Source organism: Festucalex cinctus, chromosome 9 (assembly GCF_051991245.1).
Source record: "Festucalex cinctus isolate MCC-2025b chromosome 9, RoL_Fcin_1.0, whole genome shotgun sequence".
Classification (NCBI taxonomy): domain Eukaryota; kingdom Metazoa; phylum Chordata; class Actinopteri; order Syngnathiformes; family Syngnathidae; genus Festucalex; species Festucalex cinctus.
The window spans coordinates 11,761,378-11,780,724 of NC_135419.1; the positions used below are offsets into that span (position 1 = coordinate 11,761,378).

A 19,347-nucleotide genomic window follows, 5' to 3' on the forward strand; every position below is an offset into this window, starting at 1 on the left:
TTTCAACCTTGGTCTCATCAGACCGCAACAAAATTCTCCAAACCCTTGTGGGAAAATGTGTGACCTGTCATTGAATTTGATGTGATTTTATTATTTAATCAAAACATTCTCACTGGAGTGTTACCAATTTAAGATCACTGAACGATTACATACTCAATTAGTGAGTGTTATATTTAGGAGGTATTTGTCCCCTCGCTGTACACGATGTTTGTTTACACACAGGTGGCCAATTCCTCACCTTTCCTCTGAGAACCTGCACTATGTGCATTATTAGTTACATAAGTTGAAGCCTGCAAGGGTCACCGTGTCACAGCTTTTTTTTTTTTTTTAAGATACACGAGGAGACAGGAAGATGAGGGGTAAAACAAGGTGAGGCTGTGAAGCCGCGAACAAGACTCAAAAAAGGAAGGAAGAGCAGGAAATTGGGATGGTGGGGGTCTTCCTGACAGAAGAAGACAGGAAAAGGGAAAGAATGTATAGAGAGATATACTGTACTGTAGGAGAGCAGCAGTCCACAAGAAGCACACAGACATGGAATCATGCCTCGGCTCGCTTCACATCGCCGTGGACATTCCGGCAGCTTTGTGCTAAATCAGAAGCAGGTCAAAACTGTTTCAGGGGCGTGAACACTACAGGCTCGCTCCATAGTCAACAGAAAGACAGTCTATGACGTTTATCTTTAGGTTACAAACATGCAGAGGCATATTTGCCAATAGGCAAGCCAGGCAATTGCTGGGGGGCCCTTAGCCACCAGGGGCCCCCAGGGGGCAAATAGATTTGACACAAACCGCATATCCTGCACATTAGCAGTGTAGCAATGACAATGAACCATCTCAAATTCCCTGAGTCAGGTGGTTTCTTATCATAAAAAAAAATACAACAATGTTTAATAAGGCTGATTATTTTTGTATTTTTTGTAAATGATCATGAAGAGTAGTAGTAGTAAGGCTTTTTTTTTATTTTTTTAAACAACTGTGTAGGCCCACAGTAAGGCGTTTTTTATTATTATTTTTTTTAACTCATTCACTGCCTTTGACAAGTATGCTTGTCAATTGTATTTTTTTTTTTTTTAGAGCGGGGATAGATGGGGGAGAATCTGATTTTGCTCCACTGTAAATGTCAAACTTGGAAACTTTACTGATGCCCAACCACCAGTAGATAACATCATTGCCCCATTTTATACGAAATAAACAGAGTTTCAGAGTCCATGGGAGGAATGGCTGTATTTTGGCAAACCTGCATTTTTCTACTGTCAATTATAAAAGAATGGGATGGGGCAAAAAGTAGGAAGTCTATTCTGTTATTTGGTAGATTCGGTTTATATATAATTATTGAACGTAATATCACACGGGTCCGCAATTGCGCTATCTCGCCTCTAGGTGGCAATGTTTGCCCATTGCAGAGGCGGTGTCAAGACCTATTGGTGACCCCTGCACGAGCGGTGACGCGCATGCGAAGAAGGTCCGTCATTTTGGATCGCCAATTTGGGGTGCCACTTTCTACATTATGGCTGACTTGACTTACGTATCTGTCGCAAACCAAATAAAGAGTCACCCAAGTTCGGGGAGAAAAAAAAAAAAAAATCCTCTACCATTTTTTGAAGTACCCAAGTATAAAAATGCATTAGTTTAACTAAGTCAAACACACACTGGATAGGACAACGGCATGTTTATGTACTACATCATGCAGCAGAGGCTTGGTGCACGGCCTTCTTAAAGTGACAGCAACAAGACCAATGTTGGTGTAATTGAAGCACTTTTTATTGTCGGTACAGTTTTGTTGATATTTGGACCAATGAGTGTGACGTGATTTACCCCCAATGTATGTCCGATAGTTATCTGTCCAATTAGGGCTGCACGATATTGGAAAATCATGTGATATAGTTGCTGAATATAGCAATATCGATATTATTGCGATATTTAGCATGTACCTAAAGAAATTATTTTTTTTATCTAATGAAAGAATTACATTTATTCCTCCAGCAAAATAAGCAAACGCAATATAATCGATAATGTTCAATGGCGGTGCACATTTTAGTTAGTGGCAGACTGGCCAAATTCAGATAAAAGCATAAAATTCCTTATGAAACTTATTGCGTGTCTTTGCGATATGCAATATTGCAATATCGATATTTTTTCAATATATTGTGCAGCCCTATGTCCATTAGTTATCATGCATCCGTAGTACAAATCAGATAGATTCAAACTAGAATTTATGAAACAAATGGTTGAAAATGCACAGTTAATAAAGTCTTTTCGCTTCCAGAGTCAGCTCGGAGTATGTTTGATCTGAGAGCAAGAAGCGCTCCCACTGTTGCTAGGGAACAACATTTCTTGTCTCAACCCTCTGTCTGAAAACCTCGTGGTTTTTTTTTGTCAAATGTCTGAACACATTTTCAATAGCATGAGAATATCTGTCCAAGATTTTGACTTCTAGTGTACAATTATTGCTGTCCTTCACTCACCTCAGAAACAAAAACAGACATCAGTGGTTCAGGCTGTCATTTCAGAACGTTCTTTACTTGGTCTCCCATTCGCTCAGCTTGAACAAAGTCCATGGTCTCAGATGAGGCATCATTAGGAAACGGTGGAATAAAAAATCTGCGTCGGTCTGGTTAATCTATTCTCCAGAGCTACTCTTTGTGGTGGAGGCAAACATGCCTCGGTACATGGCTTTCTCCTGGACTAAATCATGGCTCAGCTTCTCCTCGACCCTCTGCAGGTAACTCTTGACGTTGACATCTGTGGCAGAAAGAAGAGGTCCAAGTGTTCCGTAAATGGCTAACTTCTTGTGTCACTTAACTGTTGTCCATGTAGCAGTGTCCGACCACGTCACTTACACTTCAGCACTGTTGCAAACGCCCTAAAGCTAATAATAAACTACAGAAGAAAAGCATTAAATCAATTCACCATTAGGCTGTATCATGCAGGCTTGTGTCAGGTACTGCTTGGCTTTCTGTGCATCTCCCAGCTCTAGTGTGGCCACGCCAGCCCTGTACAGCGCTTTGGCATCACCTGGTCGCTGCTCCAACACTCGCAGGCTGTACTCACGGACACGAGAGTAGTCCACGCTCGCTTTCTGCAGCAAACATGCTGTAAAACACAAACATTGGCAGTCCATACACTAACGTATATTTGGTAGCACTCAATTACATACTGTATTCGGGGTGAGTTAAAATAAACAATCTCAAATCCAGTTACACTTGTACACTGTCATGTATTAATATACCAGCTAAATTGTTGAAGCAGTCCACTTGTGTGTTTCTCAAGAATGTCTCTTGTTCAGACGTGAGAGGCGGCCTCTCAGGGCCAAATCCTTTTAAAGTCAAAGGCACTTTAGAGTCGAGGCTTCGAAGGATTAAAAGAGCACGGTGATAACGGCCAACAGCGGCACGGATGTTCTTTTCCCGGTAGAAAGCGTTCCCTTCTGTCTTCATTTGTCCTGCTTCTTCCAGCAAAGCCCAGACTGGCTTCAAAGCAGGAGAAGCTGCTGCGGCTCCTTCGTCATCAATCTGCATTTCTGAAGCGGAGTTGGTATGCTGAAATAAAATAACATGGCAGTTGTCATCGTCAGAAAAACACAATTGTATGATAATTCTAGTCTCAATAAAAGAAGTCAACTACTAGTGGTTCAAGCCTAATGCTAATAATAATCACTTGCAGAGTTAGATGTCAGGCATTTTTGGTTACTTGCCATTTTGCAATTTGTTAAGCAGGAACATCTCCACATATTAAAACAAGGCTCTAATAGTTATGAGTTGTGTATGTTACAGATACACACAACCCCCTTTGAAAATGATAGTTAGACTCATGCTGCGTTTGACTTTCAATGGCGTTAAGTAATTTTCAAAGCATCACATTATGCTTACGAAATATTAGATTTTGCATGTGCACACTGACAAATCCCATTTGCAATGAATGTGTCATATTTGATAGACCATTTTGAAGTATAGTAAAAAAAAGAAAAAAAAGAAAAAGAATACTGTATCTAAAAGGAAAATGGGCATTTTAAGTCGAGTACTGTACAGCACAGCGAGTCAGCGACATTCCAGAACGTCACAGGTGTGTTTAATACGTCAAATAGTTGCTTGAGTCAAACATTGGGAGAAGCGCAAAGTGTTTGTTTACCAGTACAGTTCTACAACATCGTAAACAAGGAACTACAATAACACATTGTTAAAGGACCGTGTTGATAGACAATAGACTAAAATCCCCATAAATGAGCCCCGAGTAAATTATAATTGAAAAATACTCGTATATACAACGTGACGTTAACAGCTAAACTCATCATGCTAGCCAACACACACACACGTCCTTACACACAATGTTCAGAAACTACAAATACCCTCAGGCTGTTTGTACATGTACGTGATTTAAAGAGTTATGTTTCAAGCCGCCACGAAAATTCTCACCTTAAATGAAAATAAAAAGCGAGTTGACAGCTAGCTGAAAAACTGTCATACAAACGCTGGTGCACGTTTTCTTCTTTGTTTTGCCACCAGGCGAATGTCTCGGCTCCACGCCTGCTACTGTCACCTAAAGGCCACATGTGGAATTGCACATTTATTAACAATTAGTAAAACATTTAAATAATAATAATAATAATAATAATAATAATAATAATAATAATAATAATAATAATAATAATAATAATAATAATAAACACAAAATATAATATTAAATATGCAGTGCATTATTCCGTAAAAAAAAAACAACATAAGTGGCAAACGTAATCACTACTGATAGTGATTTGGAAATCAAGCTTCGGTTATTGTGACCTCTCCTGACGAAAAGCAAGACTGCAGTGGATTTAAATCATCTTTATTTCGAAATATGAAAATAAATTCAAAGTAAAAAGGAGACTTTGATCGAAGATGCTGTGTAAACACAATTCTAAATTCCCTGCTGAACTCAAAGTTCCTGGGCTTGTTGGTGGAAATACGTCTATTGTCCTATTTATTATCCTACCCCCAAAGACGAGTTGGAAAGATTCACCGCTACACCTGATTTTAACACAAAATCACCTAAAAAGTATATTTAATACTTGTTTACAGTTGAATGAAGACTAAAAGCATCAAAACTGTTTGTGATTACAGTATATGCAACAATGACAACAACAGCAAATGTGAAGGAGTTACATGTAGGTATTAATAATACGAGAGTACATATAGTGTATAGTATGGCTTTATTCACTATTTTAAAGCAAAACGTTCACCAATTTTGTGGCAACTACATGAGTGTAAATGTAGTATACAAAAAGTGTTACATTACTGATTCGTCCAACATGACTTCATTTTCACTCTTAGCTTCAGGTATGTCATCCTTGTGTTCTTCAACAGTATCACTTCTTGCTAACTTGATGAGACTCTGTGATTGTCGGGATTTCACCTTATATATATCAAATCTCTCTGGAATCACTCCTTTATTGAATATCAGTGAAGCCAGACGCGAGACCAACAAAGTGGAGATAAAATTGCACAGCATGCATATCGTATTAACAGGTGCGTGTTGCACATACACTCCATTTTCAAGTGTGCACCCGGGGAAGTGGAGAATAACAGGCAAGCCAAGAGACGGCTCGCCGCTCAGCAGTCGCAACACCGCCCCGATAAAGAGCCCCATCATGGCGCCGTAGCCATTGGAGATGTCAAAGAAGAGGACGCAAATGAGTTGAGGGAACATAAAAACATAGGTGATGCCAGTGCCGAGGACCCATAATGCCATAATGCTGACATTGAGGAAGGCGAGGGATGTGCCTAGGAGGCCGAGGAACAGCATCATGACCCGGATTGCCCATTGTATTTCCTTATCGGATGCCTGCAGGGATGTAAAACATAGGCAATGAATTCCATCTGACATTCTGACCCTCAGGAAGTTGGAGAAAACTCTCTTACCGTCGTTCTTAATATACTTTTATAAATGTTGGACACAAAGAGAGAGACTGCCGACAATATGAATGAGTCAACTGATGACATCACAGCAGCAGTTATTGAAGAAATGCCAACAATGGATATGTAATGTGGAGTGAGTTGCTGCAAAGCAATGGGCATGATCATATTTGTCTCTCCGCGCTCAAATGGGGAAGGTGATCCATACTCCGTCTTGTTCCAATCTATTGCAATACATAAAGTTTAAACATGGAAAATGTGCACTAATTCACATTCTGTTTCTGTACCTGTAGATGTTGCGACCGCGCCAATCAAAATGGATGGGATTGAACAGAGGATGAGGAGAGGAGCTGCAATGAGGCTGATCAGCCTAGCTGTGGCTGAGGAAGACGCCGACAGGACCCTCTGGTAGTAGTCTTGACAGGCTAAGTTTCCAAAAGTCTAAAATAAAATGGAACTCATCAAATATTTGATGGCCTTCAATGTAGTGGCCAAAGACCTCAAAATGTGGTAAATGTAATGCAAAATAGCGAGTTGGACCAATGTGTTTGTCCATGTAATACAGTCCCAAAAACATTGTTATATAGGTCTCATTAATGGTGGGAAACGTTTTGAAATAGTTTGTATTGGTCTTATTTTTCAAAGCTCTCACCAACAACAACGCTTCATCAATCCACCTCCATATTCTGTCTGAGCCGATGGGACTGACCCAGGGGGCCTGATAGGTGAAGTTTAAAGCGGTCGTAGTGATGTCAGCTGAATAAGGGTTCGTCAGCAGGAAAGGGACGCATGTCCACTGCAAAAAGTTTGATTATTAAACACAAATGTTTGTACAGTCATAATGACATGAGACACTCACCATTCCAACAAAAATGAGGGTCATCTGAACCAAATCCGTGTAGGCGACGGAAATGAGCCCGCCCACCAATGTGTAGATGATGGATACTGTCGCCGAAATCCAAATACAGTGTGTGTATGATAAATCCAGGATCACGCTCATTGATGCACCTAAAAATGGCAAAGGTACCCGACACCCAAGTTGTAACAATCCGTAGTATGGCACCGCGCCACAAGGTGGCGCCTCCTTGTTATTCCGTGAACTTTTACGCTTACTCGTGACGTGTTACCTGTGGACTTCCGGCCCATTTTTGCTCTCTCTCTCTCTCTCTCTCTCTCTCTCTCTCTCTCTCTCTCTCTCTCTCTCTCTCTCTCTCTCTCTCTCTCTCTCTCTCTCTCTCTCTCTCTCTCTCTCTCTCTCCCTTTTCTTTTTGCTATCCAGTAGAGCCATCAATGACTGATCAGCCACCACGTTACAACATAGGCCTACAGTATTCCTGTTCAGGAATGTGTTTTATAATAAACCTTGGTAGCAACGTTACGTTGTTATTTCTTTCACTTTCTGTAATTTATTTTAGCTACTGTTTTTATACTGTGCAATTACACATATGAACTAAATCACTTGACACAAAATTTTTGCAGGAAAGTATTTTGAACTATTGCAACATTAAATTGTTCTGCCTGTGGTACATGTAGAGGGCCAATAGCGAGGAATCGATACAGATGGTAATTTCTTACTGTGTACAAATGGTAAATTTGTGCACAAAAAACAATACTGTGTTGTTCGAACCTAACAACACTTTTACTTACCCAAGCCCATGAGAGTCGTCGGCACCCAGACTATATCAGTCATCATCATTGCAACAGAAAAAACTCCACTGATTCCCGTTCCATATTTGTCACGAAACGCGTCCACCACTGTCACATATTTTCTGTCTCTCATTGGCTTGGCGAGGAAAAATCCCCCTTGGTCACACAAAATTGGAATAGTTTTTTTAATGACACAAAAAAAGATGTAAAATTCAGCCATCCTTCTTTCCATGCTCCAGAATTGTTTATACAAAGTAGCTTTGGGGGAAAACCATTAAAAGCTATACTGAAGAAACTCTTACCTATCAAAAAAGAAGAGCTGATTGTAATTGGTATTAGAGCAGCCCAGGCCAGGCCAAAGTCTGGATTGTAAACCGTCTCAGTCAGTCCAACAACGAAGCCTCCTCCACAGAATGTAGCTGTAGAACACAAAACATACAGTCGTCTTTTTGTCTTAATCTCCAGATAAAGTGACATGTGGCATTCTGTCATGGCCTTTTCTGCTGGCCGAAACACTGTCAGAAAAACTCAATTTCTCTTCTATCATAAACAGTGAAGTCAACCAGCTTGTACCTGTCATGGTGAAGACCCCCACCACCAGATTTATCCCCCTATTCCCCAGCAGTGTGATGTCCATCTGATTTGCCTGCTTATTCTTACGCATCCGCTTGGTCTTCTTAGATGCCCAGATGCCGGTGCCGAGCACCAGCAGATAGAAAAGCACCATCATCACAACGCCTGAGACGTCCACGCTCATCTTGCTTGGAGGGAGAGAATGACTCAGTGAAAATTTTTCACATACAGTTTGGTAATCTACCGCTGCAACAGTTTGCAGTTCAGATTGCCAGGCAAAACAGGTTTCAATGCAAATAAGGTATTTCTGACATCAATTTAGATGGATTCTCCAAATTTGGCACCATTGTTGAATATCAATTTAATGTTAATTTTGACTCAATTATCCTTCAATATAAGCAGTGTGTTCCGCTTGGGCTGTCATGGTTGTTTTAGATTAGGGCTCTTCATGGCTAGATAGATGACTTGAGCTCGGCCGTTGTGTCGCTGTTATTTGCCCTTGCTTGGCGCCTTTCTGTCTGTCTGCATTCTGGCATACGTATCCAGTAAAAACCAGTTAAGGCCATCAGGCCACACATTCTCACATGGGGAGGCTGAGCCGTTCGCCCATGTGGGTGGGCGGCCTAGACAGTATAAGTGCAGGGACGATTCTAAATAGATCAGTTCCTCTTCCGCATACTAATAGAAGAGGGCTCCGCAGCTGTGTACTCGATCTTTCTGGCATCCAGTAAACAGTTCAACTGAGAAAATGCAGCCGTCTGGTTATTACGATTAGTATAATATCGTGAGCATTAAGATACAAGAATCAGTGGAAGTTCCCACCCAGAACTTTGCAGTTGACACGCCTCTACAACATCGCGTTGACATCGGGGACAGTGCCTCTGGATTGGCAGACCGGGGTGGTGGTCCTCCTTTTTCAGAAGGAGGACCGGAGGGTGTGTTCCAACTATAGAGGGATCAGACTCCTCAGCCTCTATTCAGGGGTGCTGGAGAGGAGGTTCCGGCGGGAAGTCGAATCTCGGATTCAGGAGGAGCAGTGCGGTTTTCGTCCTGGCCGTGGAACAGTGGACCAGCTCTACACCCTCAGCAGGATCCTCGAGGGTGCGTGGGAGTTCGCTCAACCAGTCCACATGTGTTTTGTGGATTTGGAGAAGGCGTTCGACTGTGTCCCTCGGTGAGTCCTGTGGGGGGTGCTTCAGGAGTACGGGGTACTGGGCCCCCTGATACGGGCTGTTCGGTCCCTGTACGACCGTTGCCAGAGTTTGGTCCACGTTGGCGGCATTAAGTTGGATTCGTTTCCAGTGAGGGTTAGACTCTGCCAAGGTTGCCCTTTGTCACCGATTCTGTTCCTAACTTTTATGGACAGAATTTCTAGGCGCAGCCAAGGCGTTGAAGGGGTCCGGTTTGGTGGCCTCAGCATTGCATCTCTGCTTTTTGCAGATGATGTGGTGCTGTTGGCTTCATCAAGCCGGGATCTCCAACTCTCACTGGAGCGGTTCGCAGCAGAGTGTGAAGCGGTTGGGATGAAGATCAGAACCTCCAAATCCGAGACCATGGTCCTCAGTCGGAAAAGGGTGGAGTGTCGTCTCCGGGTCAGGGATGAGATCCTGCTCCAAGTGGAGGAGTTCAAGTATCTTGGTGTCTTGTTCACGAGTGAGGGCAGGATGGAGCGAGAGATCGACAGGCGGATCGGTGCAGCGTCTGCAGTAATGCGGACTCCGTATCGGTCCGTTGTGGTGAAGAAGGAGCTGAGCCAAAAGGCAAAGCTCTTGATTTACCGGTCGATCCACGTTATGACCCTTCACCTATGGTCACGAGCTGTGGGTCGTGACCGAAAGAACGAGATCCCGGATACAAGCGGCCGAAATGAGCTTCCTCCGCAGGGTGTCCGGGCTCTCCCTTAGAGATTGGGTGAGAAGCTCGGTCATCCGGGAGGGACTCAGAGTCGAGCCGCTGCTCCTCCGCGTTGAGGGGAGCCAGCTGAGGTGGCTCGGGCATCTGGTTCGGATGCCTCCTGGACGCCTCCCTGGACGCTGGAGAGACTATGTCTCTCGGCTGGCCTGGGAACGCCTTGGGATGCCGCCGGCGGAGCTGGTTGAACTGATAAGCGGTAGAAGATGGATGGATGGATGGATGGATGGATAAGCAGTATGTGTTTTCTTACTTAAGCACATATTAAAGGAAAGACCAAATGCTTTTTAATTTTAGAGATCAGCAAAAGAAAAACAAAAACAAAAAAACAACTATGACCTTGACCTTGTTCATTTGTTTATCTTGCTAACACATAGTTCAACAGCGTGGAATTGACTTAAGCATAATTAAAAGCTATGAAAACAAACGTTTCCAGATGATCACAATTTAAATAGAGGCTTATCTTCTATTTTGGGTTCATATTTTTTTGTCGAACTCCAGAACCGGTCATGAACGTCTCATCACACGTCACTGCTTTGCACCGCTTCATCCGAAATTTTGGATTGCACTTGACGTGTGGCTTGGATGCAGATGCTTGACCATGGAAACTCATTTTATGTGCACTGTTCTTGAGCTAATCTGAATTTTGACTCAGCAGGAATTTGGTGAGCTTTTTGCACAATGAATGATGACAAGGAATGCAAATCAACTAAAAAGTAAATTATATTTGACAATTACACTTGAATGAAAACTAAAAGCATTAAAATTGTGTGTGATTACAGTACAGTGGGAACAACAGCAAGAACAATTGAGTTAGTTTATTGAGTATAATGCTGAAATAAAAAGAAAAAAATCTCAACAAAAAAAATCCCAATTTTGCAGCAAATAAAGGAGTGAAACTGTAATACACAAAAAATGACTTGCATTAAAGTCTAACATTGGATGATTTATCCAACATGATTTCATTTTCACTCTGAGCTCCAGTGGTCTCCTCCTGTTTTTCAACCGTATCACTTCTTGCTAACTTGATGAGACTCTGTGGTGATTGTCGGGATTTCACCTTATATATATCAAATCTCTCTGGAATCACTCCTTTACTAAACAGCAGTGAAGCCAGGTAAGATACCAACAACGTGGAAATAAAATTGCACAGCATGCATATCGTACTAACAGGTGCGTGTTGCACGTACACTCCATTTTCAAGTGTGCACCCGGGGAAGTGGAGAATAACAGGCAAGCCAAGAGACGGCTCGCCGCTCAGCAGTCGCAACACCACCCCGATGAAGAGCCCCGACATGGCGCCGTAGCCATTGGAGATGTCAAAGAAGAGGACGCAAATGAGTTGAGGGAACATAAAAACATAGGTGATGCTGGAACCGAGGACCCACAATGACATAATGCTGACATCGAGGAAGACGATGGATGTGGCTGTCAGGCCCAGGAACAGAATCATGATCCGGATCACCCATTGTATTTCCTTTTCTGATGCCTGCAGAGATGGAAGACAATCAGTTCAATCTGACATTGTTAAACTCTTAAAAATAACAACTCACTTACCTTCATCCTTAAGATACTTTTATAAATGTTGGACACAAAGAGGGAGACTGCTGCCAATAGAAGTGAATCAATTGATGACATCACAGCAGCAGTTGTTGCAGAAATACCCACAATCGATATAAAATGTGGCGTGAGTTGCTGCAAAGCAATGGGCAGGATCATATTTGTCTCTCCGCGCTCAAATGGGGAAGGTGATCCATACTCCGTCTTGTTCCAATCTATTGCAAGACGTAAAGTTTAAACATGGAAAATGTGCACTAATTCACATTCTGTTATTGTACCTGTGGATGCTGCGACCGCTCCAATCAAAATGGACGGGATTGAAAAGAGGATGACGATTGGTGCTGCTAGGATGCTAACCAGCCTAGCTGTGGCTGAGGAAGACGACGACAGGACCCTCTGGTAGTAGTCTTGACAGGCTAAGTTTCCGAAAATCTAAGATTGAAAAAAAGTATCGCATCTTCACATAGTTGCTTGGCGAGGAAATGTCCCCCTTCGTCCATCCATCCATTTTCTGAACCGCTTGCTCCTCACAAGGGTTGCTGGCTAAGGGCAGTAGGCGGGGGACACCCTGAACTGGTTGCCAGCCAATCGCATAGCACACAAGACGAACAACCATCCACACTCACAAGCACACCTCGAGACAATTCGGAGCGCCCAATTAACCTGCCATGCATGTCTTTGGAATGTGGGAGGAGAGCGGAGTACCCGGAGAAGACCCACGCAGGCACGGGGAGAACATGCAAACTCCACCCAGGAAGGCCGGAGCCTGGACTCAAACCCGAGTCCTCAGAACTGGGAGGCAGATGTGCTAACCAGTTAAATACATGCATGGCAGGTTAATTGGACGCTCTGAATTGTCCCGAGGTGTGCTTGTGTGTGTGGATGGTTGTTCGTCTCTGTGCCCTGTGATTGGCTGGCAACTAGTCCAGGGTGTACCCCGTCTGCTGCCCAGAGCCAGCTGAGATAGGCTCCAGCAACCCTTGTGAGGAAAAGGTGGTTAAGAAAATGGATGGATGGATAGATGGATGGATGGATGTTTTGATTGTGGCTGGCTGACTTTTAACTTTGACTATTTGACTATTAAGTTTTTTTTTTTTTTTTTTTTTTTTTTTTAACAAAATGTCGCAGGCCAGATAAGTTTGACACCCCTGGTGGTCTAAATGAATCTGGACAGTGTTGCCACATTTCCCCTAAAAGACATGTACTTCTCCTTTTAAAAAAATAAAATGAAAATTTTAGTTATAGCTCATACATTAATGATGAAAAAAGTTTGAAATTATTCATACTGGTCAAAAATATATATATTACAAAACACTCTTTGTTAGTTGCACATGCAAAGCTCTCACCAACAACAGAGTTTGATCAATCCACCTCCATATTCTGTCTGAGCCGATGGGACTGACCCAGGGGGCCTGATAGGTGAAGTTTAAAGCGGTCGTAGTGATGTCAGCTGAATAAGGGTTCGTCAGCAGGAAAGGGACGCATGTCCACTGCAAAAAGTAGGATTATTCACGTGAAATGCTTGCAGAGTTATCCAACGTGAGACACTCACCATTCCAACAAACATGAGGGTCATCTGAACAACATCCGTGTAGGCGACGGAAATGAGCCCCCCCAGCAATGTGTAGATGATGGATACTGTCGCCGAAATCCAAATACAATATGCGTAGGGTAAATCTAGGATCACGCTCATCGATGCACCTGAAAGACACAGCATGCATTCACGACAGCAAAGTTGTGTTCTCGTTTTAAGGACACAGTTCTCACTAACGGTAAATATGTGCACAAACAACTGTCAGAGAATGCCGAACAGCACTTTCACTTACCCAAGCCGATGAGCGTTGACGGCACCCAGACCACATCAGTCATCATCATCGCAATAGAAAAAACTCCACTGATTCCCGTTCCATATTTGTCACGGAACGGATCCATCACTGTCATATATTTTTTGTCTCTCATTGGCTTGGCGAGAAAAAGTCCCCCTTCGGTTACACAAAATTAGGATTGTTTTTTAACGACACAACATGCTCCGGAATTATTTTAAGATTGCATTACTATACAAATAATGTACACTCCTGAGAGTGGGGGGAAAAAAAATAAAAAAATCAAATGAATTGCCTTACCTATCAGAAACGAAGAGCTGATTGTAATTGGCATTACAGCCCAGGCAAGGCCCAAGTCTGGAGTGTAAACTATCTCACTCAGCCCAACAACGAAGCCTCCTCCAGTGAACGTAGCTGTCGGACAACATGTACAGTAAACATTTTAGTGATAGTTGAAATGTCATGAAATATACAAGAAACATAGTAAATGCAAGAACTATTGTTATTATTATTATTATTATTATTATTATTATTATTATTATTATTATCATTGTTTATTATTATTATTATTATTATTATCATCATCATTATTATTATTATTATTATTATTATTATTATTATTATTATTATTAGTAGTAGTAGTAGTAGTAGTAGTAGTAGTAGTAGTAGTAGTATTTAGGTGGTTTTAATTAGGCTTTCAACCAGAAACATTTGCATAAGTTTTCTTTTTAAAACGTTTAAAATGATATGCATCTAAATGTTTGTATTTCCTAGTAATGCAAACAGATCCCATTCGGTGGAATGGCCCTTAAATAAAGTGCAGCCTATTAATAATTATCGTGAGACATTATTAACACAGTGATTAATAAAACAAAGACCAGCATAATACAAAACAATGTATAAAAAAAATGAAGAAATAAAAGGCTTCCATGCATAAATTGATTCTAATATTTTTGCGAAATTTATTAGTGCAAAACACCTTTTTCTTGCAAAAAAAGGCAACAACAGCAAAAATTAATAGCATGCTCTCAGAAAAAGCAATTTCTAATCAAATTTGGTGGCCATACTAGTAAAATACATAAAAAAAAGCATAAATGTAAAAATACCAAATATATCTAAAAATAATAAATAAAAAAATAACATTATATCATAGAATGCCCTGAGATTGGCTGGCAACCAGTCAAGGGTGTCCCCCGCCTACTGCCCAGAGCCAGCTGAGATAGGCGCCAGCACCCCCCACGACCCTTGTGAGGACTTAAGCGGTCAAGAAAATGGATGGATGGATTATATCATAGAATTAGTTTTGAGATTTTTATCATTCGGGCTATATTTTCAGAGAACCATCCAAATTTGCTTCTGAAATGGAATGGGAACTTTCCAACTCTGGACATATGAAAACAAAAACTTAATTTGACCGTCAGAAGCAGCGAGATCAACCAGCTTGGAGCCTATATCAATCAATCAATCAATCAATCAATCAATCAATCAATCAATCAATCAATCAATCAATCAATCAATCAATCAATCAATCAATCAATCAATCAATCAATCAATCAATCAATCAATCAAACAAACAAACTTTATTTATATAGCACCTTTCATACATTAAAACGCAACTCAAAGTGCTGAACATCCATAATACAATAAAAAGAAAAAGCCACCCCTCCCCCCCATATCCCCATGATTGTACCCACAGACACACCCAAAACACAACAGACACACGCAAACCACAACATGGTGGGGCACAGAAGTACCCTGTAAGGAAAGGCACCCAGGAGGAGATCGTCCACATGAGAGGGATGACGATCAACCACCACAGAGAGGAATGCCATCCGGAGAGCGCCGGTCCACAGTGACCGCAGACCGCTCCATGCAGACTGAAGCGAGCCACAGCTCCTCGGGGCCAAGGAGACCCCGGGACAACTGCCCGCCCGCAGGAGAAGACCAGCCATCCCTCCCAGTGTGGAGGCTCCCCCATGAGGAAACACTGGAGCTAAAAAGTTAATAACTACCAAATAAAAACATTTAAACAAAGAAAACGTGTCCCGTACCTGTCATGGTGAAGACCCCCACCACCAGATTTATCCCTCTATTCCCCAGCAGTGTGATGTCCATCTGATTTGCCTGGTTATTCTCACGCATCCGCTTGGTCTTCACAGATGCCCAGATGCCGGTGCCCAGCACCAGCAGATAGAAAAGCACCATCATCACAACGCCTGAGACGTCCACGCTCATCTTGCTTGGAGGGAGGGAATGACTCAATGACAATCTTTCACTTACTCTTTATTTTAGTATTCGGAAGTATTTAGAAGAGTGGCAGTTCAGGCTTCTCGGCAAAACAGGTTTAAATGTAAATAGGGATCTCTGACATCAGTATGGTCAAAACTATTGGGCAACAATGTTTATGTTGACTCAATGAGTAACAGTGTGTTTTATTACTTTTTTTCATTTTTTGTGCTTTGCTTGGGAACAGTTAAAAGTTAGAACTTCCACTTCCATGACGCGTTATTGGTCTTTGGTACGTTATTGGCATTTGCTAAATGAATATTAACCCAATAGTGTTCTGAAGTCAGACAAAGGTCAATTAGTGGGGCCCAGAGTTCAAAGCATGCATGGTGGAGCAGCATTTAGCTGTTATGCTGCACACAAACGGAATGAGGTACATGCTCACGGAGGAGGCGGGACTTCCGACTTCCGGGTTTTCACACAACAGCTTTGTTTCCGGTTCCGGTTTGCGAGGTATGGGCCGCGTCCCAGTACTTGCGCTTCCGTCTTTGTGTCCCTCTGTTAGATTAGAGCTCTTAATGATGAGATAGGTGACTTGAACTAAGCCGTTGTGTCGCTCTGACCTGACCTGGCTTGGCATCTTCCTATCGAGCAATCTGGCACACATTTATCCAGCAGAAACCAGTTAAGACCATCAGGTCACATATTTATACATTGGCTAGGCTAGGCTGTCCCCGCGTGGGGGGACGGCTGAGGTAGTATAAGATTAGCAACCATTTTGAGTGGGGCGCAGTGGTGGGGGTGCGAGTGGTGGAACGCAGCCAGCAGTGGCCGTAAACGGAGCTGATGTGTGAAACCCAGAAGTTGCAATTCCGTGGCATCTACCTCATAAGCTGTCAACAGTAGTGAAGTCATATTTGACCCAAAAATGATTTATTATGTTGTATCAATTACACGCAGTTTTTGGCTATTCGCATGCTGTCCTGGTCCCTATCCTCCGTGAATATTGGGGTTCCGCGGCTGATTCAAACTCTACTACTAGTGTTAAGACTTAATAGGTTCACCCTTGCCAAACTTGACCTAATCACTTTGTTTGTGTCACGATGTGGGGGTGTTGGAGGCAGGACCCAAATGCAGGGGGCAACAAAAAACAGGGCAAGGCAGGGATGCAAGTAAAAAAAAGGGGATTTAATTAACAAAAAAAATGTAAACAAGGGACTATGGAAAAAATTAACAAGATCAAAAACAAACATAAGGCACGGCATGGCATGGAAAACAGGGACATGAACAGGCACAATGACTCCCCATGAACCGAACGGAAAACAGGTGACTAAATACACACAGGCTAATTGACAATGACTAGACACATCTGGGCAAGACACAAGTGGCAAGGGAAGCTGATTGGTGGATACACTGGGAAGGGAAGACACACTCAGGTGGACGTGGTTTGACATAACAGAAGAAGAGACAAGGAACACATGACAAACAACCAAAAACACCAAAAGAAAACAAAATCCCACCCCCCACAAAACCAAAACATGACAGTTTGCAGATCCGGAACATTTTGTTAACTTCAGTTAGGCTATTTGTTGATCTGTATCAGAGGTTGTAATTTATTCAACAAACCCATCCATCCATCCATCCATTACTTCTGCTTATCGAAGACAACAAACAGACTTCTTCATATTTGGTGTAATAATCTTGCTCATTTCAAATACAAAAACAGAGCTTACAAAAAAAAAGTTTGCCATAACAAAACACTAATTTGCAATTTGGGAAGCTGAATCATTTAACCATTTTCAGCAGTAAAAAAAAGTTTTAGAATTTACGTGATAACTTCTGTATTTTTCATGTCCGATGAATAACTTTATAAACACATTTTGCCACTTGCCGTCGACTAAAAATTACATCACAGGTGCTCAGGAAACAAGTAATGAGCAATCATGGCTCACCTGTTTTCTGGCTTTAGTGACGTGATCTGGCGTTCGCAAACTGAGCCATGATTGGTCGTTACCTGTTTCCTGAGAACATAATATGTCATCTTCAGTCGACAGCAAGTGGCAAAATGTGTTTTTAAAGGTATTAATTGGAGGCCTACGTGAAAAATAAAAAAGTTATCACAGTAATTATAGACCAAATATTATCTTTTTAATGTTGTAATTTAAAAGTACAGTACATGCAAAATGTGATTGTTAGGTCGTTGCAGTTCTGCTCTAGCTCCACTAGATGTCGTAGCATCCCAACAGTTTTTCAATCATTCGTTGTGGTATCAATTTTATTTATTATGCATATAAAAACAAAGCAGTCATACCCTCTATGTTTAAAGAAAATAAAAGCTACTTTTTGTTTTATCGCATCTCCTTTGTCCTGTCCAATTATTTAAGCAAAAGTGTGATTCAAAAGGAACACAGCACCTCTGTGCACATTGAAATGGAGACAAGTATACAGTACACGCTTTATATCGCCACAGAAAAACTAATCGAAGGATCACTCTCAAAAGAGGTCCCACAATCTGGGGTGTGATGAAAAGAAAATGGTGATTGGAGTCAGGTTGTGACTTCACAAGCCATGAAAACACTCGTGAGGTAGCAAGTGTGTTCTTTTATCTGCTCTTCAAAGCTTACAACAGGTGTCTCTGGCCCATATGATCCATCATCTGTCCTTCGTATGTTAGTATCACTGTCAACTTCTCAACATAGGTGTTTGTTATGTTCCTTTTGAAGGTATAGTCAAACACCACACTGTTGAAGCGGCATACATTTTCCGTATTTTTTTTTTGCACACGGTACACTTTTACCGTGTGCAAATTACCAAGACGTGACTGTGAGTGTGAATGTACCACCTGGGGAAAGATACATTGTGACTGTGGAATGTTTTATATCAGAACAAAGTTAGATTGTTCGCTGATCCAGTGGAACACGCATGCTCATGCACAAACAAACACATTTCCCAATCGCACCTCCAGCAGTTTCTGTCTTTTGTTTGGTTCTTTCAAGTGCTTGATAAGAGAGGGCTCTCGTGATGTGGTTGCGGCCAGACCTGACCCATTTAAACATAAAGACACACCTAAATGTTGTGCTTGTAGTTACAGCCTGTTTTACGGCAGTAATATTTTTTATTTAGTTGTTTTGTTTGTTTGTTTGTTTGTTTGTTTGTTTGTTTGTTTGTTTGTTTGAAAATGAGGAGCACAGTTGGCAACCATAAAATGAAAACAAGTCACGAGAGAACCCAAAGACATTGATTTGTTCAATGGCTGGAAACGCACAACAATTTCTTTCATTGGTTCACTGAACTGAGTCTTTTTCATTTCATGAGACATTTTAGTAAGACACTTGGGCTTGGGCTTCACTGAGGAATCTTTTTCATTCTTGGTAGCAGGGAGGCAACTGCTATGATCAAGCTGGTTTTGTTTTGTTTTGTTTTTTTGCATTGATGCTACTTATTACTGTATTGTAAAATCTCAAGTACGGTATACCTCCTGAAGTGCCTTCAAGTAGCCCCATTGACCTCAATACAGAAGTCCAATAAAAACAGAAGGAGCTCCAAAATTGAACCCTGTGGAACACCATACGACAGACGATAGGGCAGAATGAGATGTACAATAATGTATTATTATTATTATTATTATTATTATTATTATTATGGTTGTTGATTTTTCTGTCTAGTAATAACTTACTATTGTTGTTCTAAGAAGTGAACAGGAAGTTCAGTTTTTATAAC

At 41.7% G+C, this 19,347-nt stretch overlaps 3 protein-coding genes across 3 annotated transcripts; all 3 read right to left on the reverse strand.

Annotated features, from left to right (window-relative positions):
* Positions 1 to 1,738: 1,738 nt before the first annotated feature.
* On the reverse strand, positions 1,739 to 4,528 carry ttc9c (tetratricopeptide repeat domain 9C). Its single transcript, XM_077532037.1, has 4 exons — positions 4,412 to 4,528; positions 3,229 to 3,538; positions 2,910 to 3,092; positions 1,739 to 2,741 (listed from the first exon to the last, which is right to left on the reverse strand). Exons 2-4 carry the CDS (start codon positions 3,515 to 3,517, stop codon positions 2,620 to 2,622), a joined length of 594 nt encoding a protein of 197 aa, XP_077388163.1. The 5' UTR covers positions 3,518 to 3,538; positions 4,412 to 4,528; the 3' UTR covers positions 1,739 to 2,619.
* Positions 4,529 to 5,261: 733 nt separating this feature from the next.
* LOC144025994 (high-affinity choline transporter 1-like) lies at positions 5,262 to 8,291 on the reverse strand. Its single transcript, XM_077532444.1, has 8 exons — positions 8,108 to 8,291; positions 7,837 to 7,953; positions 7,535 to 7,690; positions 6,747 to 6,895; positions 6,540 to 6,683; positions 6,175 to 6,328; positions 5,894 to 6,111; positions 5,262 to 5,816 (listed from the first exon to the last, which is right to left on the reverse strand). Exons 1-8 carry the CDS (start codon positions 8,289 to 8,291, stop codon positions 5,262 to 5,264), a joined length of 1,677 nt encoding a protein of 558 aa, XP_077388570.1.
* A 2,432-nt stretch (positions 8,292 to 10,723) lies between these two features.
* Positions 10,724 to 15,636, reverse strand: LOC144025945 (high affinity choline transporter 1-like). Its single transcript, XM_077532344.1, has 8 exons — positions 15,453 to 15,636; positions 13,702 to 13,815; positions 13,405 to 13,560; positions 13,131 to 13,279; positions 12,925 to 13,068; positions 11,857 to 12,010; positions 11,576 to 11,793; positions 10,724 to 11,507 (listed from the first exon to the last, which is right to left on the reverse strand). The coding sequence occupies exons 1-8, from the start codon at positions 15,634 to 15,636 to the stop codon at positions 10,944 to 10,946; spliced, it is 1,683 nt and encodes a 560-aa protein (XP_077388470.1). The 3' UTR covers positions 10,724 to 10,943.
* Between the last annotated feature and the right edge of the window lie 3,711 nt (positions 15,637 to 19,347).